General features: G+C 38.9%; 1 protein-coding gene across 2 annotated transcripts; it reads left to right on the forward strand.

Annotated features, from left to right (window-relative positions):
• Positions 1–214: 214 nt before the first annotated feature.
• Positions 215–25412, forward strand: aclyb (ATP citrate lyase b). Of its 2 annotated transcripts, XM_042507632.1 has the most exons (29): positions 215–358; positions 5463–5644; positions 6005–6127; positions 8202–8264; positions 8694–8884; positions 10183–10262; positions 10842–10972; positions 11351–11469; positions 11956–12092; positions 12432–12493; positions 13022–13139; positions 13404–13558; positions 14584–14677; positions 15610–15639; positions 17618–17759; positions 18735–18903; positions 19003–19107; positions 19247–19443; positions 19973–20054; positions 20157–20267; positions 20365–20492; positions 20583–20676; positions 21677–21831; positions 21926–22076; positions 22223–22366; positions 22589–22702; positions 23030–23112; positions 23904–23980; positions 24067–25412. In XM_042507632.1, the coding sequence occupies exons 2-29, from the start codon at positions 5486–5488 to the stop codon at positions 24159–24161; spliced, it is 3309 nt and encodes a 1102-aa protein (XP_042363566.1). In that variant the 5' UTR covers positions 215–358; positions 5463–5485; the 3' UTR covers positions 24162–25412. The 2 variants fall into 2 exon arrangements, with proteins under 2 accessions (XP_042363566.1, XP_042363568.1); XM_042507634.1 differs by lacking the exon at positions 15610–15639.
• The last annotated feature ends 197 nt before the right edge of the window (positions 25413–25609 follow it).

Consider the following 25609-nt stretch of genomic DNA (forward strand, 5'->3'; position numbering starts at 1 on the left):
CCCACAGTTGAGGGTTACTTTTAATGAAGTGAAATGCAGCCATAAAAAACAGTTTTGGCATTCATGTGTTATTTTTCTCTTATGTTTTTTAAAATTTCAGTTTTATAGTGATTATCTGGAGGTGCCTTCTTATTATAAAGCTGTGGGCGTGACTGACATCACCACGTGACCGAGTTTGAACCAATCAGACGGCGGCACCGACGTGTAATCGGTCGGCAGATTATGGTACGACAGAGTGAGGTGGCAACTGGCAGCAGCAGAGTCCGGTACGGGAATAAGTAGTGACTCCTTTAGTTGTAACGTTTTTAACCGGGACACGATTCCTGTACTTCGAGGAGGTGCTACTTTCATTGACAAGGTAACTATTTCCGTTGACTTGTTTCTGAACACCAACGGTAGTTAGCTTCAGCCGTTAGCTAGCCGCTGTATGAAGCAGAGTGAAGCTAACGTGACGGCAGTTAGCCAGTCAGACGGGACTTCCAGGTTAGCGGATGTGAGATGCTGTCAGCTAAAAACTGCAGCTGAAAACTGACAAATACAGCTATTTTTGCATGGTTTTACTTTACTATTAATGTTTAAATTAGAGTTTGGGGGAAAACGGAGCTCATATTAATCACAAACGAAAGCTAAGTTGACCATCAACTCCCTGTCTTTGTAAGCTTATTTCCTCTTATTTCTCACTCCGGGGGTTTGCTTCATCTGTCCATCCTGTCTCCTCTCCGGGAAGTTGTTCCGTATTTACGCACAGCGAGTCAAGCTGAAGTTATTGAACTTGTTCTGCTAGCTAGTTGAGGCTGTGGAGTGGGTGTGGTATCTGGTACAGCAGCTTCATTCACTTGGCCTGACGCACATGATGTAGCACGGCTGTTTGCACGGAAAAGTGATGCTAGAGCACAGCACACAGCAGCAGTGTCTGAAGCAGCAGCAGCAGGGGACACCGGGGATGGTTGTAACAGTGCCGTTTTCACCAATGCATTAATTGTATGACCCATTCCTTCTTGACCTTACATGTGAAGTTTCATAGTTGTGTGAAAAAGCATGCACACTTAACAGCAAAAAGATGAGTAATTTTTTGGGAGTCTATATTTTGATAAATACTAATGCTGTTTAAATTAGAATTAGGTAACTTGTATTAGTTTAAAGAGAGGTCTCTTCAGGTAAAATGTAAGGCATGTCATCTTTGATTATTTCAAACCGTAATGCTGCTACAGCAAGCAAAACTCTGGCTGACAGGGACAGGGATGGTTGTAACTAAGGGTCCAGTGATATTGGTTTCTCAGGGCTGATACTGGTTATTGGTAGTTAATGAGACCGATAATGGATGTTTGGAGCTGATATGCATTTACAATAAAACTGAAAATCTGTCTGTCAATATTTAGAGTTGGAATGTAACAAACTCCATTACAAAAATGTGCTTAAATGCTTTTAGCAAATGTTTTATCAAAACTTAAACTTTCATCATATACAGCAAGTTCTCAGCAACTTTTTTTTTGTAAAGTCAAGTGAAAATTTAAAAAATGAATAAACAAAAATAGCTTCCTGAGGTTTTACAAAGTAAAAGTTCCTCCCATGTGGTTACTTTCCTTGCACTTTTTACTTAGTTTACTTATTAATTTTATTAGCGATCATTAAAATAAAATGCAAGTAATTGGTTATTAGTGTATGTATTAGTTTTTTATGTGTATTTTTCATTATTGTACGGTTTTTAATACTTTACTCTTATTGTTACAAGTTACCCTTGATAGTGTTAAAAGTTACCTCAGTAGTGGGGCAGATTGTTACAGTGGAACTTCTTGTATTTGACATCAAATAATGAATTCGGTAATATGGTTGGAGAAGTTGGGGGAAAAAAAAGCTATTGTAGTTGGGAAATAAGGGTACTTTTGGCTGAAATTTGAGAGCTCTAACACAAAAATTCAGTGAGTTATGGATGCTGACAAAAATATTTACTATCATCCCCAGTCATCATTACCCACTTTGTGCCCCCTGTGATGCTGCTGCCTCCTCATCTCAGGAGCTTGAACAGTGACACATATTTCATGGTTAGATGGCTTCAAACAATGGGCTGTATCCATGGATTATGGCAGGCTAATTACTGGGACATCTGGCTCTACAAGCATGACAGGATAGTACGCTAAGGGACTGTTCCTTATTTTTCAGAGGAGGGTAATGGCTGAGGTGTTTTGTTTTGCTTTTACCCTCCCCAAGGCTACAAATATTTTTGAAAGTAAAAACATCCTGGGAATAAGAAAAAAAGCCCTGTTTTTTTACTCTTGAGATGCATGCTGGTCAATTCATGCAAAGGGCTCACTTTTGGCCAGATTTTAAATAAGGGCAATACATTGTGTCCTTTTATTCTGTTTTTATATGTTTATATGAACATACAAAAACAAAATCCGTAACCAAATGAACGTGAAGTCCTTTCATGCATTGAAAAAAAGAGATAAATAAAAAAATAGAATGTAGAACCAAATAAAAATAAGGGTGAAAAAATAAGTAGAAAGGCAAACAAAGAAAATTGTTCTGTAAACACAGATATTGGATCAAAACATACACACAGAGACTATGGGTTACATTACAATGTGTTTGCGATATATACACTATCCATATTGTCCAGTTCTCAATAAAAGTTTCTTTCTGCATTCTCAAATTAAGAGTCATCTTATCCATTCGTTGACACTAGGTATTTATTTTTTTCAGCCAGTTCTTTATTTGGGATTTCTTACAGGCCACCAATAGTATTCTTAACAGGTATTTATCCTTTTTTCTCCATTTGAGTTCCTTCAGTTTAACAGAATAAAGTGATTTTGATGAACTGTCACTATTTTCAGCTTAAAAGTGGTTGTTTTTTTCTGATGGAAGCGTTTCCTCCCTCACTTTGTGTTAACAAGGACCGTCGAAAATTTGAAGGATAATTTCTGTTTTTCTTGCTCTGATTAATGAATAAATGTATGCAAAAATATATTAAAAAAAGGAAACATTCAACTCCCTCTTCCCCTCTCACAAATAATGAACAGTCCCTAAGACAAAGCCTAGCCAGACTCCTCGAGGTTAGATATCAGAGACATCTTTCAGACTGTGTTCAAGTGCAGCAGGTGATGCAAAAGCTGCTACCTTAAAGCCACTGCTTGTATTTCAGAAGTTGAAATAAAACCACCAGAAAATGTTATCAGCTACACAAAGGCAGAGCTGATAGGATGCATGTTATCAGGGCTCACTGCTTATCTCTGTTTGGGTAGTAGTGTCGGTGGTACTTCATGGACCTGTTTGGGCTGTTTCACACACTGCTTTCCAGAGCTATAAACTGAGGGCGCTTTGCCAAAGGAAACCTATAAATAATAGGTGTGTTTGTTAATTGTGGCAGTGATGTATCGGCTCAGCAGGTCTGACAACATGAGATGATGGTTGAAACAGGAATGTCAGGAGCATCAGTGCAACATTTTGTCTTTGTGTGGGCTAATCTCATCCTTCACAACTTTTGTCAGATACACATACTGTTAATATGAAAGTCCCAAGAAAGCAGGAGTAACTGCTGTTGATCTTGAAGAAGGCCTTGAGGGCTGAAACATATTTTAGATAAAAGAAAATGCATATGGAGTCAGGGTGTGTTTCCTCAGAGAGGTCAAACACCAGTTATCATCAACACCTCCCTGCAACCCTCAGTGTGTATTATGTTGTTGTATGTTTTATGATGTAAATTCCCAAAAATGTTAAATTCCAAGTTGTTAATAATCTAATTATATGAGACTATGCAATAGTAGGAGATATTTGTGTCTATCTTTGTGGAGCGTATTTTGTTTTTGTCACTGTTTGAACTTGATTGCTAAAGTGTGAACATGCCTTTGAATTTGTTCTGGGTGTGATTCAGTCATCTCTTTGGCTGGGTGTCTCATAAAATTAAACCTGCTGATATTTCACAGGCTGCCTCCATGTTGCTTCTTTTTGTCTGATCAGCTGTTCAAAACTCAAAGATACTCAATTTACAGAGACTCAAAAAAGCAAATCAAACTGGAAGATTGATTGTTTATGCTTTAATTATTAAGTTAGTCGCCAACTAATTTGATAACCGATTAATCACTTTGAGTAATTTTCTAAGAAAAACAGTAAAAAATCTCATATTCCAGCCCCTTAAATGTGAATATATACTGGTTTCTTTCCTCCTCTATGACAGTGAACTGATTATGTTTGAGGTTTATGACAAAACAATAGTTGATTAATTGTAAAATCTCAATTTAAATAATCCTTTGTTGCACCCCTTATTTTAACATGTCAGATTAAAAGCAGTTCATGGATTGAAGGAAAGGAAATAATCCTATTCAACACTCCCCACCTTCTCTTCAATGGAAGTATGTGATGACAGTTTGACAATCTATAGCTCACTTAATACATATTTAACAATACTAAGGAGGTGCAGAAAGATTTATTTTCAGTGTGCATATCAGGTTTCTTGGGAGTAATTGAGCTGTCATTGGTTACAAGAACCTTAAAACTCAGCAGTATTAATGTTTAATCTGTACATTTTCCAGTGGCTAGCTTTGTTTGTAGCCCAGACAGAGAAATGATTCTTTCAGATGAATGACGGCATTTATGCACACACTATTAACAAGATAAGCAGAGACAAGCTATGATTAGCTGGTAAATGTTTGATTTTTTATGCCTGAATGATGCTAGTTTATGTAGTTTTATGTTATGTAGCTTATTCTCAGCTGTAGATCTTGGACCGTACATGTCTAGGTCTGTGTGCATTTAAGTTGTTCCATCGGCAGTCGAGTGTGTGGGGTAAACGTACGATCATGCAGCGGACAGGGCATACTTTTACAGTTTATCTCCGTTTATAGCAACGAATTTGTCACCATGGAAATCTCGAACATAGATATGTGTTGCTGGCAAGGCATCAAAAAGCTTTTAAGGGCCACTTGGCTTGAATTTAATTAAATATGTAACCCATTAGATTAAGGCTAGTCAGACTGGCTTTGTAAAATATTAGCAACTTGTTTGAAGTTCCCCTTCTTTCAAAAATGTGTTTTTCTCATGTTTATGTTTCCCTAAAATGTCTGACTTTGCTCTAGCACAGAGCTTTTATTTTGAAGTGCCATTTCCATTTAGTCTTACAATACATTTTATTTCTTTGTGTTAACCCCATGGCTGGACCTGTTGGGAACCGCTGCTTTAAAAGGCATCTGGTGGGGGACTTAAATTATTTAATTACAGTGTTTATAGCATTTAATCAATCACCCAGTCACCCAGTTTCCCATATAGCATGTGCACAAAATCTGGATTTCAGATTTTCCGACTGGCATTGAATTACCTCCATCTTTGTTGAAACTCACAATTGACTCGGCCTGTAGTTTTTCTGTGCTCAAACTGTGCCTATGCTTGTTTTTTGTTTGTTTGTTTCATCCATCAGTATATCCATATGGTGATGATATGTGACATTAATGGTATTCCTCCCTCTCCCAAAGGTCCTGTGCTACCCAGCGCTGCCATGTCGGCGAAAGCCATCTCAGAGCAGACAGGAAAAGAGTTCTTGTATAAGTACATCTGCACCTCAGCGGCTGTGCAGAACCGCTTCCGCTATGCTAGTGTCACCGCTGAGACTGACTGGGACCGCCTCACACAGGAGCACCCATGGCTGCTGACAGAGGTGAGCATGCTGCGACACACTCGACAGAGGAGCTTTGTATTCACAGGTCTTTGTTTTGGGCTGTGTCCTGACCTGGTGAAGGAATATTGAAATCATGAGGTTAATGAAATGCTGTATGTCCCTGAAACTCTACGTACATGATTTGCAGGACATAATGTCATTATCATCACAGTGACATGTGACTGCATTTAAATGCAGTGAGGGACTGTATTGATTTTGTGTGTGCTTTTAAAAAAACAGTATAGTGAAGGAGAAATGTTATTGTGAAGGAGAAAATTTTTGGTCGCACCAGTATTGGTGCAAATCTGTGTCTTTGGTTTACTCTGTGGCTGATCTGTCCTTTTCTCTCATCCCCTGTAGCGACTCGTGGTGAAGCCAGATCAGTTAATCAAGCGGCGCGGAAAGCTCGGGCTGGTGGGCATCAACCTGGACTTGGAGGGTGTCCGCGAGTGGCTCAAAACCCGCCTCATGAAAGAAACTACTGTGAGTTGACACTAATCTGTCTGTCTTAGTGAGCATTTAGACCAAAAGCAGCTCAGCATTAGCTCATGAGACAATGGAATATGATCCAACAAGTCTAGGTGGTTTATCAGACAACAAAACATAGCGCAGTTTTTAATACTTTGAATAAAGATGTGAAGTCATTGTTTGTTATGACCATCTCCAAGTAAAACAACACACAAAAATATGTACTAAGGCGTATTTGATTGGCCAACGCTGACATGAGCTTCTTTTTTGTTAAGCAGGTCTAATGTCAGCCTAACTGGTCACTTAGCTGTCTTGTCATTCAGGTTGAAGAACAGTCAGTGTTTTGTGAAGGACCAGAAATTCTGTATCTTTATCCCTTTTTGAAATACAATAATTCAGTTTGCTCAGAATCTGCCAGTTGAGGTAATTACTCTGTCTGTGTACCAGCAAACCAATATCTGTATTTTCTCCGGTGTCTGTTCTCCAACGCTTTAATAATATGGACTTTTTGTGAACACATTCCTTAATTGTGTCTGTTTGAAGTACAACTGTATTATTCCACATGATGATAATTTGGAAGTAACAGCAGACACAACATTAATATGTTTTTATATGATGATATAAAACCCACAAAAAAAGTATTTTAAATACTGAAATTGCATTGGGTCTTGTGTGCTTAACTCATGCTCCCTCCCTGCTCCTCAGTGTGATTTTTTAGACTAATGTCGTACATTAAGATAACAATGCAGTCTTAACAGTTACACCCATGCAGCAAATCACATAACTATCCACATTGTCTTTTGTAACTCAGCTAATGTGTAAATGGCAGTGGTTAACTGGTAATCACTTAACCACAGAACAGGTTAATTTTGTTACTCATCAGTTTACTGCACTGCTCACCAATTAGGTGTGGTGGTGACACTGCTTATTCAGAGATTTTCCGCTTGTAAACGCCATTCCGTACCAACAGTGTAACTGTGGGAAACATTGTACCCTCACCCGGGATCCCCCCCCCCCCAGCTCGCCCTCTAAATGAATATTGCTTCGTCTTTTCTTAAAATTTAGTTGAAAGAGGGTTACACGCACATCTTGTAGGTGCAAGGCTATCAACAAAACAGCATATATGAGGAAAAAAGTAACACCTGCACACTTACTTTATGCCACACAAGTTAATTTCAGACAACGTTACGATCCTGCTTGTATCTTCACAGGTCAAATGTTTGAAAAGATGAAACCACACCTATATTTATATTTTTTACATACTGTGTCAGCCTATTGGTGTGTAATATGTAGAAATATAAATATAGGTGTGGTTTTATCTTTCAAAACATTTGACCTGACAAAGATCCAAACAGGATCTAACCAGTGTCTGAAATAAACTTGTGTGGCATGGAGTAAGTGTGTAGGCACTACCTTTTTCCTCATTTTCTTAAAAATGCACCATTTAGTTACTGATTTATATGGAGTTGAAAAGTAAAATTAACTAAAACTGACATCCCTGAGGGAGAATGTAAGCTACACCTCCTTGTCCAATAGTCCCAGCATATGGGCCTGTTATGTGTAGACGGTTGCTATGTCCAGTGCCTGAGGCCAAGGGCTTATGTTTAGATCTGCCAGGTCAAAGGTTATATAATGCCATTGGAGGAGGGGGGTCTATTCTGGTCCACCATTAATACAAACATGCTGTGCCACACCTAAAACTAGGCTGTTGCCATGCTTCAAGTACATAAGAAAGAAAACTTACCTGCTAGGTATGGATTTAGTTTTAGCAATTTTAATATTATGCGCTTAATTTGAGTTTAATAAACTAATGCGATGTGCACATGTAAACAATTTATTTAAAAGTGTAAATTAAACCTATACTTTCGTATGCTTTTTTATACTAAACTTTACCTATACTGTTCTTCACATAACCAAATTTACCTGTTGGCAAAAGGTCTTCTTTTCTGTAAAAAATAACAAATTATATTAATTATATTATTATTATTAATAAAACAAAAGATTTTATGGTGCTTTTCATTTTAAAGATTATAACAAAGACAGACTGCTGTGCTTCTGGTTTGTGACATCAAGTGTTTGTCTTGAATAGGTTGGAAAAGCAAAAGGCGTGCTGAAGAACTTCCTCATCGAGCCATTTGTCCCACACCCGCAGGTAACGTATGCAAGTTTCTTGTGTTACAACATTCCACATCCTGTTATGTTTTGAAAGCCAAGTTAAGTTTATTTTTAAAACCTTTAATCATGCATACACCCAAGTAGTCACACTTTGATAAAACCTTCAGGGCCAGGATACAGAAATTATTTTGTGTGTTTTATATTTAGGTCAGTGCATGTGATCATTTGGTTGGTTTTCTCACAGTTTTGTGAACTGAAGAAACTGAGGGTGAATATTGTTGCATTGAGTGTGTGAAGGTCAGTTTTGTCAAAAAGGGGAACTGGATGTTCTGGATATTATTCAAACAAGCTTGTCAGCCTTTTTGTAAATGTATGAAAATGCATGCTTTGCTGTTTGCAGTCAAAATTTGTAAATATGTGTTTGTGTATCCTTGCATTTGCCCTAACACTCTACTGGTCTATCCAGGAGGAGGAGTTTTATGTGTGTATTTACGCAACACGTGAGGGCGATTACGTGCTCTTCCACCACGAGGGTGGAGTGGAGGTGGGTGATGTGGACGCCAAGGCCCAGAAACTGATGGTTGCTGTGGATGAAAAGCTAAGTGAAGACCAAGTCACGGAGCAGCTCCTCACACACATCCCCGATGATAAGAAAGAGTACGGACACATCCTTTATTTATTTATTTATTTATTTTAATCGACACAGAAAGCTCTACAGCAGTAAAACAAACTTAGTTGGTTGAAAATGAGACATAGGGATGTTTTTTTTTTTTTAAATCTAAATGTGAAAATGTAATATAATATCAATAGTAGGACTGTCCCTTGAAAGTAGGAGATTCGAATACTCAGTGAGAGACCCTCAGTTGATCTAGTTTGCTTCAAGTCAAGCAGTTGTTTGTTTTTTTCCTGTGCATTGTACTTCTGGGGATGTATTGGTCCCCAGATTTTGCTGCGGAGTGAGCGCTCTTGACTTTCACACTATTTGGTACAGAGAGCTACAGACATGCCGGCAGCGGCACAAAAAGAGGAGAGATCTTCTACATAGAAGTGGGGAATTTGCATCTCGCAGCAACTAAAGATACAATATATATACAATATGATACAATTTCTGGCTTTTGCTGATGTCTGGTGCCTGCATAAAATGTTATGCACATTTATAACTCTTTGTTAGTGCCATTAGCTTATTTTACTACATCACAGGAACGCTGCTGTCACACTGAACGTGTATGGAAAACAAAACAAATCAGTTATAAGTATTGAGCAGCCAAATCTGATTCGACTGACTTAATTCTGACTTGAGTACAGCCCTAATCAGTAGATAGAACAGCATATAACAGAGTGATTCAGAGGCTCTCTGATGGAAACAAAAGGATACTTTAAGTGAATAATTTTGTCCATAACCTTCACTTAAGAGAGACTTTGATAAGAGTTCCTCCCCCTCATGTGCTACAAAGAACATACATGATACACTGATAACCAGTCGTGATCTATGTGTATAATTCTTGCTCCACCTGTCACTGTCAGTAAAACCTGGTTGTGGTGGATTGTTTTTGTTACAAGTTGTTCCTTTATTTTTTTGCAAGCCTTCAGTGAAATCCCAAACAGAAACACTCTGCTGCATTAAAGAGAGATCAGCATGTTCTCTGCACGCTGGGGGTGGTATTTAGAAAATGGGGAAATAAACAAACTGACACACACTGCACAAGGTCGCACAACAGCAACGGAAACAGTTTCTCACAAGCTTTACCCTTGAAAACAAAGTGTGATCCACTTTGAATCCTATCACCGTTGCACTGTATGTGATAAGATAAATGTGTAATTAGCATTATTTTTTGGGAAAAAAATATTGATGTTTATGGAAAGCACCAGTCTATATTCATTTTGTAGGGTTTCTAGTAAGAGTTTTGCTCTCATGTGTTTTGATCTTAATTGACGCTTTTATTTCCTTCCTTAAGAGTCTTGGCCAGTTTTATAGTCGGCCTCTTCAACTTATATGAGGACCTCTACTTCACCTACCTGGAGATCAATCCCATTGGTACGTACATGCATTTCATCTGTTTACATTTATTTCCATTTTTACTAAAGGACTCTCAAGTTATTCCTCACTATAATGGCTCCAATTATGCATTTCTAATTTCACAGAATTATTTAAGTACTTTGAGGGGATTCATTATTATTATGAGAGCAAGTTACTAATATGTGGACATGTTAAAATTATCCAGTTTACCATAGTTGCATGTGAGGAGTGTTGTGATAAATCAGTATTGATGATAGCCATAGTATTTAAATATATGGGTAAATTTATTTTATCATGTAAAAATTTCCAGTGCTTCTGAAAGTTTCTCTCTGCTCTTGCTTTGTCTCCCTCTCTCCACCCTCCTGTGCTTGTTTTTTTAGTGTAATTCATTCCCAAAAAATGGGGCAAAATGCACAGTAAACAAAGATGAAAATGAATTTGACTCATAGCATTATTATTACAGTTGTTATCATTATTTAATAATGATAATAATTGTGTAGTGTCTGATATCGTGCCAGCCATGTTTCTGTAACGTCTTGAGAAAAGCATCGGAAAAGTGATATTATTGGATAACACAACTTTCGTTCTCTTAAACAGTCGTCACCAAAGATGGAGTGTACATCCTCGACATGGCAGCCAAGATCGACGCCACTGCAGATTACATCTGCAAGGCTAAATGGGGTGATGTGGAGTTTCCACCACCCTTTGGCAGAGAAGCATATCCAGAGGTGAGATCTCAGTGAAGCAGGTTTTTTATGTATGTGTGTATTAAGGTCTATAGGATTATAATACATCAGCCTGTGTAAGTATTTTTTTTCTCAGTTTAATCATCAGAGATGTACAAGTTGATTGATTGGTTGATTGATTGTATTCCCCTTTACAGACTTGTGTTTAGTAGCAGTTTGTAACAAACAGTGCTTTGTTTTTCACTGCCTCTGAGAGCAAATATGATGCCTTAAACTCCCAGTCCAAGCTTTTAAATGGCACCTTAAATTTTCATGCCCCTAAATTGACATTAGTCAGCAGCTGAAGTGCACAACTAGCTTGAATATTAGTTTATGCCTCCATCCTTTGCCTCTTTTAATGCCACCATTTGTCCATTCCAGGAGGCGTACATTGCTGATCTGGATGCAAAGAGTGGTGCCAGTCTGAAGCTGACCCTGCTGAACCCTCGTGGAAGGATCTGGACCATGGTGGCCGGAGGAGGGGCCTCAGTCGTTTACAGGTACTTCATTTATCTATAAGGGTTTATATTGAGCCTTTGTAACAAATGGAAGGTATTCAAAGTGCTTTGCTGGATGAAATATATATTTATACTTATTTTGTGCCACTTGCATTGCTTTATGGCTTAAAATGTAAAACTTTTTAGATATAAGGCACCCAGTCGAGATTTCAACCTCCTAATAGTGCTACGGAGCAGCTTTTTTTAGGTGGGGTCCCCGTTTAGTTTGTCGTGTTCACATGTATGTATGATCCTGTCAATGGTTTTCCTCTGTTCTGCAGATGTGCAGGTGGCAGTAATGTTCCAAAACATGCAGCAATTTTTGCAGCAAAAAAAAGAAAAGCTTTGAAACCTTTGTATCCTCAAGGATGCACACAATGTGTTTTGTTCGTTTTCATAAAAACTTTACAGGGCACAGCTGAATAAAACTCGGAGCACCAACTAGAATAAGGACAAAGAATCTAACTGTCCATTTTCTGTCTTCTTCAGCGACACCATCTGTGACCTGGGCGGGGTGGATGAGCTAGCAAACTACGGGGAGTACTCTGGAGCACCCAGCGAACAGCAGACCTACGACTACGCTAAAACCATCCTCTCTCTCATGACACGGGAGAAACATTCTCAAGGTGTGTGCAACCAACTCTTCATCAGGTCTTGTTTGCTAAAAAAATTAGGCCAGAGGTGAAAGTCGGGGGAGGCACACTGGTGGAAAACAATCTTGACTGTTTTAGATAAATTTCTCTTGATATCAGCCAAGTTTGCTTTAAACACCAAAGTCAGTGTGTGATCATTTGCTGCAATGTGACCTGCCTGTTCTCCTTCAGTGTTGTCACATGGCCGCTGTTTACTCTGTGTATGCTGCCAGCAATAGACTTCATGGCTGTCACCAAACTATGTTAGCAGAGTGTCAAATTTCAGTCATGATTTTATCCTTAACTTAACACTTCTCTCTCTGTATCCTGCAGGGAAAGTGCTGATCATCGGAGGAAGTATTGCCAACTTCACCAATGTAGCAGCCACATTCAAGGTGAAACACTGATGTTTTTTTAAATCAGAAAGACTATAAAATCTAAATGTTATCACAGTGTAGTTAAGTCAATACAATATGAATTAATAGAGAAATAACCCCAACTCAAACACAATATGTTATTCTTTCTGGTGATACTTAACTACATAGTCAATGTTGTTTTGGGTAATTCAGCACCACAACTAATGAATAATGCATAACATTAGCAAACTTGTAGAGGACAACATTAAGTAATCTCTGGAAGAAAATACTGATGATACTAACTGACAGGCTGAGAGACTCAGTGGAAGCTGGTCTGAACACACAGAGACAAAATGATGTCAAAATGTCCCGTTGTTCTTTTAAAGCACATGAGGCTGAGATTTTGCATGTTGCATTCTGATATTAATTTATTAAACTGTATTTATTAAAACAACACTGGCATTCCTCATGTCTCTGAACCACTCTTTTTGGCTGACACACTGGTGCAGATTTTTCTGAAGATTTCCCTGTCATCTACATACCTGACCTGGCTCTCTTTCTCTTCAGGGCATTGTCAGGGCCATCAAAGACTACCAAGGTCCTCTGAAGGAGCATGAGGTCACAATCTTTGTTCGACGTGGCGGGCCCAACTATCAGGAGGGGCTGAGGGTGATGGGGGAAGTAGGTGAGTGAGATGGAGCTCAAAGTCACAAGAACCTAGTCTGAGAAGGAAGAATTTGGAGAATGACCCAAAAATGTAATTTGTTATTTTGAAAATACTACTTTGGAAATGTGTTAAACATATGGAATGATTTTAGTGGACTACATGACTAGAAAGAGGAATTAAGATATTTTTTAAATGCATGCAGATATAATATGAGAACATAAATAATTAAGTGGTAGAGAGTTTTTTTTAAATGTGGTTGTTTAACGCTTTCTCTTTTTTCAGGGAAGACTACAGGTATTCCTATTCATGTGTTTGGTACTGAGACCCATATGACAGCGATTGTTGGCATGGCTCTGGGCCACCGTCCAATCCCTAACCAGCCTCCAATGGATGCACATACGGCTAACTTTCTCCTCAATGCCAGCAACAGTGCAAAGGTATTTTCACCAGGGGTGTAATTTGCAAGTCTCATCATGCTACAATACTGTATTGATTCTGTAGAAGATGATGTGATATTTGCTGATATGACAAAGTCTGCCATAATACAAATAGATTTCAATTGAGTTTGATTCCGGGGCCTGTGATATATATGAAATGATACAAGTAAATATTTTTTTGTGTTTTATCACTGCTTACCGTTTTCTGCCTGGTACCAGGCCACTAGCACTGTTTGAATGTTTTGGAATGAGGTGCACTTCAATGAAAATGGTGACACAGATGTACCAAGGGAAATTAAAGATGAAAGTGTTTATTAATAGTTTCACTTTTCATCAATGATTTGGGATTGTTTATCATTAAATCAATTTAAATACATATATATACAGATCGAGATAATGTTACACACCTGATATTTATCAGTCACTAACACCCTGCATGGAAATTTGGATGGTCTGAAGGTTTTCTGCCTCTCTTTTACACACATACAGATGTTATATTGCTTGAGACAGGCATGACATTTTCATGTGCTAAATCTAATGTAACCATTTGTGAGTTGAAGGAAATTAATGTTGCTAAATAATTATCTGTCTAAGATGCATTAACATTATAGATTGTGCAAAAATTCTGTATATGTAGCTTTTGTCCATATGTAGCAATAGGTGTTTCGTGTTTAAGGGCATGCATTTACTTTAGATACAATTCAGTCATGCATGTTCAAACACTATGAAAGGTTTGAACTTTGGAACTTATTCAAGTAACTCTATTGTAAAGCACAACATGATTTACCTTTTATATAGTCTGTGCTCTTTAGCCTCCCGCCCTTTTATTTGTTAACTGTGGCCCTCCAAGTTCCAAGTCAGGGCTATATTGATGGGTGATAAATTCATACATGGTGCATGTATAGTAAAAATAGAGTAATATTTCTGTAAGTAGAAAATTGTTAGTTTCCTGCTTTCATTTTTTCCTTAAAGTTTCTGTAAAAGTTTTGAATTATATAAATGTTTGTCTCTATTTTCTGTACCAGACTCCAGCTGCAACAAGGACAGCTTCATTCTCTGAACCGAGGACGTCTAACGATGCCACCCCAGCCAAAAAGTGTAAAGCAGGTCTTCCTGCAGGTAACTAACAGAGCAGCACTTCCCTCTCCACTGCGTCTTATCTGCAAGACTCCATATGTACCCATACACGTGTGCTTTTTCATTTCACTTATCCTTGCGTCCTGTATCTCTCCCTCTCTGAATTTCACTGCTGTTCTGCATTTTAATTTTCTTTCTATTTCTCCCTCCTGCTCCTCTTGTTTTGCTGCACAAACTGTGCTTGTCTTTTTCATGCTCATTTCTCTAAGACTCTCTTCATTCTATACTGTGGCCTCTGAAGAATGTGGTCACAGGCGATTGGAAAGGTAAGTGATGGGTGTGCCATGCCCACACTGCGCTTGGCTGCCCACACACTCTACACCGGTCTGCCTCTTTGTCTTTTTCCCCCTCGCCCTCCGCATCTAGAAAGGAGTGTGTCTGTGTGTGACGCCTACATGTTTGCTTCGCCTCAGTGCCTCAGACGTTCACTGGGGACATTATATTCTTCAGCAAAAAGATTTTTGTATTTTTTCAACAAGAATAAGTTGTTTTTGGGGTAATTAAAAACTGTGTAAAGAATAGCAGATAATTCAAGTTTTAAGCATATCAGTTTTCTAATGCTAAGATTCATAAAAATGGAGGATCTTAAAAGATATTCCACCTTTAGACTGAGCTGTGTGTTGTTTAGAGATATTGTAGTGTTAAACATTCAGCACAAGCTATGTGGAAATGAGATTTCGATTGTGGCTAGACTTTTTAGATTGCTTTTCACAGTAAAGGCATGCTCTGTAGTATCTGAGCTTTGCATGGTCTTTCCTCCGGTGTGCTTCTTATGAAGTGTTTTTAGAGATGAAACACAATTTACAGAATGCACAAAAGTCTGTTCAATTACTAAGATAAAGATGCACTCATCCTTTTCTCTTTTTTGTGCTCATTTTGTCGTATTTTGTGTTCCTGTGCCGTGGGGGTCACAGAAGCGAAAGCCCCTTCAGGCTGCAGCGGAGGTATGGAAGGGTGTGAAAAACCTGTCCTCCTGCCCTCTCCGTCCTCTGTCCACTTCTCCCTGCCTTCCCAGTTTTGTCTGTTGCTGATGTTCCTCCGCAGTCTGTCCTTCCTTTTTGCATTCCTATGGCAGATTATTCACCTATAAGGGATGCCGTTTTATGTCTCTGAACTGAAATTTGTCCAAAGAGCATTTCTGTCCAAATTCCCATTAGTGAATCATCTTGAAATTGTCTGGTATGATGTAAAAGTGTTTTGAAAATAAGTCATTGCAGACAGAAGGGTTGGGCAATATATTAAACTTTACCAACCGGCCAACATTAGCCCTACAACCAATAATTGCAGTTTTCGCACTGCTGGCTCACTAAATTCCACAAGCTCTTCTTCGCGTATTTAGTCTAATAAATAAACAAAATGAACTCACAAAATGTCAATAAAGAAAATATTCATACATCTGTTTTCCTTGTCAAAGAGAATACACCTTCTGAATTCAAGTTTATATCTTTCTTTGGGGCGGACCCTCGACTCGCTGAGCTAGAGGCTGCCCCGGCTCCCACTCGTTCTTTGGATGTAGACCATTAAATAAAATAAATTTACAAAAATCTCCCATAAAAAGCAACCAGTGATGTATTCAGCCAGTCGCAGCCCAACTCTAGAAGACATTTAAAATAATTTGAATTGCATTGAAGGAGAGACAAAACCACGACCCCGCACACCCGGAAGAAATTGATCATTTCATCATTTGCTTTCTATTTAAGACTAGCTCCATCCGAGGTTTAAAGAACCCAACTTGTTTTTCATCACAGTTCATAATTTGGCCCATATGGTCGGCACACAGATGACAAATTAAAATTTCTGTTTAAATTCTCACACTTAACATGGTAAACCCTGCAGAAGACCTGGAAAAATAACTTGTCGCTCTACAGCCTTTAGTTAAAGAGGCGGTGATGGTGCTGGACAGTTTATAGCTATGTACATATCTTCCTTTGGATCAAATCAGAGATCCACAGCAGGCAGGGAGTCTGGACAGAGAGGAGAGACTTGGGAGGACTGGAAGAAATGTGTGGCAAGATAGTGATTAATTTAACAAACGCTTCAAACCACATTGTACACTAACATGACATTCTGCATCTGAACAGAATCCGTGACTCTCAGATCTGTTGCAGTGTCGTGTTTTTTTTTTAAAAATGTACTTCTGCTGGGTTGCTTTGGTATCTGGACCTTGCCTTGCAGTATTCATTGAATTACTAACAAACAGCTTTGTCATCAACAATCAAGGCATACATGGTATTTTTGCTTGGCCATGGGCAAGTGGGGTGATGTTTCTAAGAGCACACAGTAACTTTTACCAACACAGAACATACAATACAAAAGGCTTTTTGCATTTAGAAAAAAATGGTAAGTAAAGTCACTATATGAATGCAATATTAAATGCATTGGGGGGAAAAATTATATTGTCTTTTACTGATGTCAAGGATCAGAAAAACACTAGTATTACACTGGCTTCCTCTGCCGCAGCCACTGGTGCCATTTTAATTTTAACATTATGAGACGCCAAATTAACCCTTTTAACTGTGTGACCTGGAGGTGGACAAAATAAATGACTCAGTGTAACTTGGTTACATTTAAAGATGTGACTTATAATAGGTTGAATGCAATTTGTCAGCTAAAAATAGATGTGTGGTGCCCAAATTACAATGTGTTGGTTAAAAAAAAACGTGGCAATCTGCATCAACAAAGAGAAACGTGGTGGTGCTTTTGTTGCAGTGAAGAGTTATTTTCTCTACCTCCTGTATCTCTGTCCACAGAGAACTCTTTGTACCATTCCCATTCCTGCTATTTTCCTGGGCCTGACCCCCCTCGCTCTTTCGCCTGTGGTGATTTCTTTTTTTTTTTTCTGTTTCCAGTTCTGACAGACCCTCTCTCTCTCTATCTCTTTCTCTGTATCTCTCCCTTTCTATCTGTCTCTCCCTCTTACAGCCAAAGCCACCACACTTTTCAGAAAACAAACCAAGACCATAGTCTGGGGCATGCAGACACGTGCAGTTCAAGGCATGCTGGACTTCGACTACGTCTGTTCTCGGGATGAACCTTCCGTCGCAGCCATGGTGTACCCCTTCACGTAAGTTGCCCAAGACCACAAGTTTGCCTGAAATTTGTTTAATTTAAAGATTTGATAATCAGTTTATTAAGGACATCTCGACAGTGTTACAACAGATTGCCCTAAATTCATTTTGACTGCTGATATGTGTGTGGTTATTGCAAATTATGCAAATATTATTGGGATGTAATAAACATTCACTCATCCACCATGGTCCACTGTTTTGAGTAGGGGTTGACCGATAATGGGTTTTTCAGGGCCAATACCGATTAATAGTGGTTAATGAGACCGATAACCGATATTTGGAACCGATATGCATTAACAGTAAAAATGAAAATCTTTGTGTCACTATTTAGAATTTTGAATATAACAAACTCCAACACAAAACTTATTTAAATGCCTTTAGCAAATGGTGAACAAACTATTAACATCAAAAACCACAAGTTCTCAGCAACTTTTTGTATAAAGTCGTGAAATTTTAAATTAAAAAATGAATAAATAAAAATAGCTCCCTGAAGTCTGACAAAGTAAAAGTTCATCTAATGCTTACACTTTCTTCTTCTTTCACTTTTTAATAAATTTTATCAGCGATCATTAAAACGGTATGCCGATAATAGTCAAACTGCCAAATATTGGCTCCAATAATCGGCCAGGCAGATAGTCCATCGAATCCTAGTTTTGACCAAGTATCAGCTTCTTGTTGTGATATTTTTAGTCCTCATTCCCTGCTCTGACTTGTCTCCATATGTTCAATCAGGTCATATTTTATCTTAATTCAAATTTGCATATTTTGAACTTTACAATTTCTGACATTTAACAAACTTGGCATCCTATGCTCAACTTTGTTACTTAAATTGAAAACCAAACCGTAAAGATCTGAAGAAATGATTTGAACTCGACAGTTTTTTATTAATATGTAACATCAGTTGTGACAGTCGATCTTCCAATTTATATACTTATTTATATTATTCTGCCTTACATTATTATGTTGCCCAGTGGGGATCATAAGCAGAAGTTCTACTGGGGCCACAAGGAGATCCTGGTACCGGTCTATAAGAATATGGCTGATGCTATGAAGAAGCACCCCGAGGTGGACGTCCTGATCAGCTTTGCCTCACTGCGCTCAGCCTTTGACAGCACTGTGGAGGCCATGCAGTACCCACAGGTAGAAAGACATACTATGTTTACATATAAGCTCATACATCACTGCATAAACATTCAACCAGGCAAGAAATTCGGGTGTCTTATCTGTTTGTGTTTTCAGATTCACACTATCTCTATCATAGCTGAGGGCATCCCTGAAGCTCAGACACGGAAGATCATCAAGATGGCTGATGAGAAAGGTGTCACCATCATCGGCCCTGCTACGGTATGCAGCCATATCGCACCGACAGACTGTTGCAAAGTGCAGTAGACTGTGAATGCAGCGTCAGATTTGTTTAATCATCCGTGTATGCAAGCAAAGAAATGATAAGTTAATTTGATCCCTGTTATTGTCTGTCGTAAAGGTTGGCGGTATTAAGCCAGGCTGTTTTAAGATTGGCAACACAGGTGGCATGCTGGACAACATCCTTGCCTCCAAACTTTATCGCCCTGGCAGCGTGGCATACGTGTCGCGCTCCGGGGGCATGTCCAATGAACTGAACAACATCATCTCCCGCACCACCGACGGCGTCTATGAAGGTGTGGCCATCGGAGGAGACAGGTACAAGAACTTTTCTGCAAAGTATTTGTTTTGATGAGAGACACTTAACAGTAAATTTACGGCACAGAGCTTCTTTTTTTTTTATAGTGCTATATCTTTTTATTATTTCAGTATGTTAAGTCTCTTTTTACTCTGAGTCAATGTCTTGTTTACCTGTAGTGAAATAAATATGTGGTCATTTATCTAATTCACGTGTGGACCTCGTTCTAATGACTCAGGAGAAATCTGGACCCCATAGCTTGATCAGTTGGGAACCACTGAATTAGAAAATGGCCCTATTGTGAGCCAGATTTGGCCCGCCAGCCGTAAATTGAGTATAACTGCTGTCCATCACTTATTTAGTTGCTCTGATTGGTAATTGTGTCCTGAGGCATTTTAATCTTCTAAAAATTGAACGGAGAGGTTTGAGACTAAATTGCATTTGCATATTTGGTCTGGTGATGTCAGGCTGATACTTAAACCCGGCTCCACAGAAATATTTTTTTATCTGAGGCTTTTAAGTGCTTGTGTTTTGGTCTGCTTTGTCCAGATATCCCGGTTCCACCTTCATGGACCACGTCCTTCGTTACCAGGACACTCCAGGGGTTAAGATGATAATCGTGCTCGGAGAGGTGGGAGTTTTTTCATGAATGTTCATATTTTCATATCAACATTGATCAATGTAATGTTGTTGTTTTTTTGTTGTTAACATTTCTTTCACTCTGGCGAACCAGATTGGAGGCACAGAAGAGTACAAGATCTGCCAGGGCATCAGAGAGGGAAGGATAACCAAGCCTGTGGTGTGCTGGTGTATTGGAACCTGCGCCACCATGTTCGCTTCAGAGGTTCGCTGGCTGTGCTGAAATAACTGGCTTTGGGATTTGTTGTAGTTAAGAGGTAATTCAGATATTTTAGCTCAACATGTAACACTGCCATTCTCAGGTTCAGTTTGGCCATGCGGGAGCCTGCGCCAACCAGGCTTCAGAAACAGCTGTAGCCAAGAACCAGGCTCTGAGAGACGCTGGAGCTTATGTACCAAAGAGCTTCGATGAGCTGGGGGACGTCATCAAGTGAGAAATTCATCACACTGTCATAACAAAATGTATCACTGAATTGTTTTAAGGGGTTTTCACTGATGTTTTGAATTTATGGTGAAACAGGACTGTGTATGATGAGCTGGTGGCCAATGGTACCATCATTCCTGCCCAGGAGGTGCCTCCCCCAACTGTGCCTATGGATTACTCGTGGGCCAGGGTAAGAAACTTCATCAACACTCCCTATTTAGTAAACCCCCCCCAAAAAAGCACCTTTTTTTCCCAGTGGCATCTGTCTTAGCCACTGAAGAATTTATGAATGCTGTATAGTAACAATTTAAAGTTCATGGTGCTCAGTTTTATTTGAAACATTAAGGAAACCTATGAGGTTTTTTTTAAATAAGTAAAACCAGTGGCCCAGAATTAAGTAGGTTCATTGCAAACGAGGCACACAGGTACAGCATTTCTAAAAGTTGGCACTGTAAATACATACTTATCGGTCCATTCTTCATTAAAGCTGCGGTTTTCTGCATCAACTTTCCCCTTAAGACTCTTTGAGAGTGCCAATTTTCATGCTTGAAATATATTCAGAAGGCCTTTCTCCTGCCAGTGTTCTCCACAAACTACGACACTGCATGTGACAGTGATGGACAGCTTGACAGCCTCACAAATATGAAGCCTAAAATATCGCTATCGCCCCCTAGTGGCTTGCTGGCAGTACAGGTAATATGAGTCTGTTAACACTGACAAAGGCTAAAAAATAACATAAATTTGGAAGGAAAATTAATATATAGGATACAGTATTAATTTTATTTTATTTTACAAGAGCATCTGGCCTTCACAGTGTCTGCCAAGAAAAATTCTGGCCCCTGGACAAATGTTATCGATGACCCCTGCAATAGGCCTATACTACTGTATTTACATGACAATCATAGTGGTGGTACTTGGAGAGCTTAATATTTTCTGAGGTGGTACTTGCTATGTGAAAAGTTTGAGAAGCATTGGTATTGACGCAAAACATCAGATATTTAGAATAAGGTCGTTTTTGTTTTTTAAAGAATTGTGACCAATGTACTGAAAGGGGACATTTAACAGTTAAAAAAAAAACTGACATACATGCTGATACTACTCTATGTCTCGCACTGTAGAAACATTTTCTTTCTGTGTTTTTTTTTTACCTGTAAGTTAGAGCTCATCTTACATCTGTTTTATTCCTGCAGGAGTTGGGCCTGATCCGTAAGCCAGCCTCATTTATGACGAGCATCTGTGACGAGCGCGGCCAGGAGCTCATCTACGCGGGCATGCCCATCACCGAGGTCTTTAAAGAGGAGATGGGTCTAGGAGGAGTGCTGGGCTTGCTTTGGTTCCAACGCAGGTTTGTGATAATCACTTCCTGAGAGAAGAAGTGTTGTGTGTGTGGTGTACTAACACGTTTTCAGTGGAATAAGCTGTGTTGCGTGTTCTTCTAGGTTGCCGCGCTACGCCTGCCAGTTCATTGAGATGTGCCTGATGGTGACTGCTGATCACGGGCCTGCCGTCTCTGGTGCGCACAACACAATTGTCTGTGCCCGTGCCGGCAAGGATCTTATCTCAAGCCTCACCTCTGGCCTGCTCACCATTGTCAGTACCACTCGCACACACTTACACTGTGCCACCGTCTTAAACCAAAAAAATTACAGAAATACGAAAACTCGCCTCATGTCTCTTTCTACGCCAGTCTTCTGTACTGAATCGTAAGCCAATCGTGATTTATTCATGAATTCCAGGGGGACCGTTTTGGAGGTGCATTGGATGCGGCAGCGAAACAGTTCAGCAAGGCGTTTGACAGCGGCATGCTGCCCATGGAGTTTGTCAACAAGATGAAGAAGGACGGCAAGCTGATCATGGGCATCGGCCACAGAGTCAAATCAGTAGGCAGTGTTCAGCTTTTCACACTTTGCAACTTTGCATTATCAAAAGCCATAAATGATGTGGCAGGTTTAGATCACAGTACAATGTTGCTGAGATTACACCTCTGACTAATTCTTCTTTAGATTAGAACTAAAATGAAAGTAAACCTTTCAGGTACAGTGAAGAGCTTTTAAAACAAGAAACAAGACACAAAGCCATTAACAGTTTGTCTCTTTTTACAGATCAACAACCCTGACATGCGGGTGCAGATTCTTAAGGACTTCGTTAAGCAGCATTTCACCTCCACCCAGTTACTTGACTACGCCCTCGACGTAGAGAAGATCACCACCTCCAAGGTACTTAAAGCTGAATGAACAAGACTGAAGCAAAATGTGAAGTCTTTATCCTTTGAGAAAGCTAAAATCTAACAGTGGTCTTGAGGAGCACGTGTGACGGAAAAAACACCATCAGGACAATGAAATAATTCAATCTTCCAATTTAAACTGTTAAATTTCAAACGCAAATTTCAGTTTGACATCTTTGGATCTTTGACATCCTTTTCGTGTTAAATTGGGGAGGTGAAATTGAAATGAGCATTGAAATGATAATACGACATAAGTCATTTTCAGCTCAAAATTATCCCTTTAACATTACGATGAATTGATTTCCTTTCTCTTTTTCAGAAACCCAACCTGATCCTCAATGTAGATGGTTTCATTGGTGTAGCTTTTGTGGACCTGCTCAGGACGTGCGGTGGCTTCACACGGTAAGAACTTAAATTACATCAACTGTGTTTTTATTACATAGTCATTTATTTTTTGTAAATACACCACTTATTATAGTTTCCTGTTTTTCAATTCAGTTCAGTTTCTGCTAGTTTCAAGAGTGGGTTTCTTCCCTTTAGTTTAAAAATGTTAAGTTTTAGTTTAACCCAACACTTTGTAAAGGCATTTACTCGCAGACATCCCTGTCTCAACAAACATATGCACCGCCTCCTCATGCTTGTTGTAATGACATATTTGACCAAATTGTCAGACTAAAGGCATTTTCTGTATATTATCAATATTATTATTATTATTTTATTTTGTTTTAGGTATTTTTTTTAGCACAATAATGTTTCAGATAGTTTTCATTTTTGGTCTTTTTTTTTTTTTTTTTATTTCAGCTAACTAAAATGTCTTTTCACACCTAGTTTTAGTTTCGTTTTATTTAGCTGTAATAACCTTGAAATACTACAGCTTTTACCTATAAGTGCCCATAGGAGGATTATACTTGTTGACAGATAAATTATCAAACACTTTATCTGTGTAGGACTACATTGCAGTGTGTTGTTATGGAAGCGTAATACATTCACCTCAGAAAAAAAGAAATTTGCCTTCTTTGTGAATTCAGAAAAAACGAGCTAGATTGTTTTTTCTCTAGTGAACACATTATGCTTCTAATGTTCTCACAGCTGTATAAAATTGATCAGTTTATTTGCCAAAAGTGTGATTTCTGTGTCGATGGCGAGCACAGCGTCCAGTATTGTTTCTCACATAAATGCTGAACTGGTTCCAGAGATGAGGCTGACGAGTTTGTGGAGATCGGTGCACTAAATGGGATCTTTGTCCTCGGCCGTAGTATGGGCTTCATCGGTGAGTCCCATTCAAACAGAGCCATGACACGAAGTCTCAAAGTATTATTAAAACAAGACATCTAACTAGTGTCTGTCCCACATCAGGACATTATCTGGACCAGAAGAGGCTGAAACAGGGTTTGTACCGCCACCCGTGGGACGACATCTCCTATGTGCTTCCTGAACATATGTCGATGTAATCCGCACAGAGTGAGATGCACATCCAGATGTGTCAGGCAGCATTACACATCTGACTTAACGTATATCTACACTCCGGTTATGACAACTGCGGCCTTGGGAAAACTGGGCAGGGTGATTCTGGAAAATGGAAGTATTGTCTGGCTGAGGGGACTGGTTAGAAGTTTTCGATCTAGTTTTTACGGAGACAAAGGGGAAGTATATTTTTAGATTTAGTTTCTGTCAAATAATTTAAATTCTGAGATGTAACTTATTCAGTTTTGACCACAGACCCAAACCAGTACAAAGAAGAGCGGCTGCTGAAGCACAAACTCAACTCAACTGGTACTTAAAAAAAACACAAGGACGATTCAAAGCACATTTCAGTCCTGCAGATTAGGTCATCTGCAGTAACAGCTGCTGATGTGACGATTGTTTTAAAACTAAATAATACAACATTATGCCTTTTTCTATACAACTCACAAAAATCAATTATAATGTATTATTTTAATCAGCATTTGCCTGTTTTAGGCCACAGGAAAGTGTACTTAATTATGCTTTGCTGGCTTTGTGAGTTTTGCACCTTAGTTTAAACACTAGAAACAGTGTCAGTTTTAACTTCCTTCTCTAAGTTTCGCTCCCACTGAAAACTTCTTTGTCATCACAGATTAACCAAAGTTATTTTTAGGAACGTGTTGTCTTTGTTGTTTTTTTTAAAGGGTACGGTGGTTGATATTACAGAGCTTATCTAGTTTTCATGTTTGAAAAGGAGGCATTGTTATCTGATGAAGGAATTTAACAAAAATAAGTGTCACTCCGTTATTGCCTTTCCTAGAGCAACCCTGGTTGTAAACTAGTGGTTGAAATTCATCAGCTGCTGTAAATCAGATGCAGTTTTAAGGTGTTCAGGTCTTACACTGAATTGAATTACTTGTGTTGCTGTTCTGAATAACTGTATCAGAAAACAGGAAAATGTAGAAGCATCAAACGGGTACGAGCAAAATGCTTCATGAATGAGCCCAGTGAGTCTTTGAAAGCATCTTTTGGCGAGGGACCATGAAAGCAATTTGCTTCATTTGAGGGAAGTTATTGCACATAAAACGGATAATACGGCAATCGTCCAAACATCACTGACGACTTGACACCAACTCAAAACGCTTTGTAACCGCCCACTGAACAGCCTGCTGTGTTTGATCTTTGTTTTGCTGTTTTTATTTAACTGTGAAAAAAATGCTTTGTTTTTTTGTAATATGCTGTCATATTGTAGTATAATAATAAAGAACTGTTTTACTTTTAGTTTTGGCTGAATTGTGAATGTCTGAATCTATTGTAGGTGAAGAGGCGTGATCTGTGAGCAGAGGTGGTCAGCCTACAAACAAATATGTGACATTCGTTATGACAACCCCTTTTCCATTAACAAGGATTTTGAGTAATTGGCTTAAAAAAATGTAATGAGAGATTCTTTCAATCT

The sequence above is a fragment of the Plectropomus leopardus genome, chromosome 19, assembly GCF_008729295.1.
Source record: "Plectropomus leopardus isolate mb chromosome 19, YSFRI_Pleo_2.0, whole genome shotgun sequence".
Taxonomy (NCBI): domain Eukaryota; kingdom Metazoa; phylum Chordata; class Actinopteri; order Perciformes; family Serranidae; genus Plectropomus; species Plectropomus leopardus.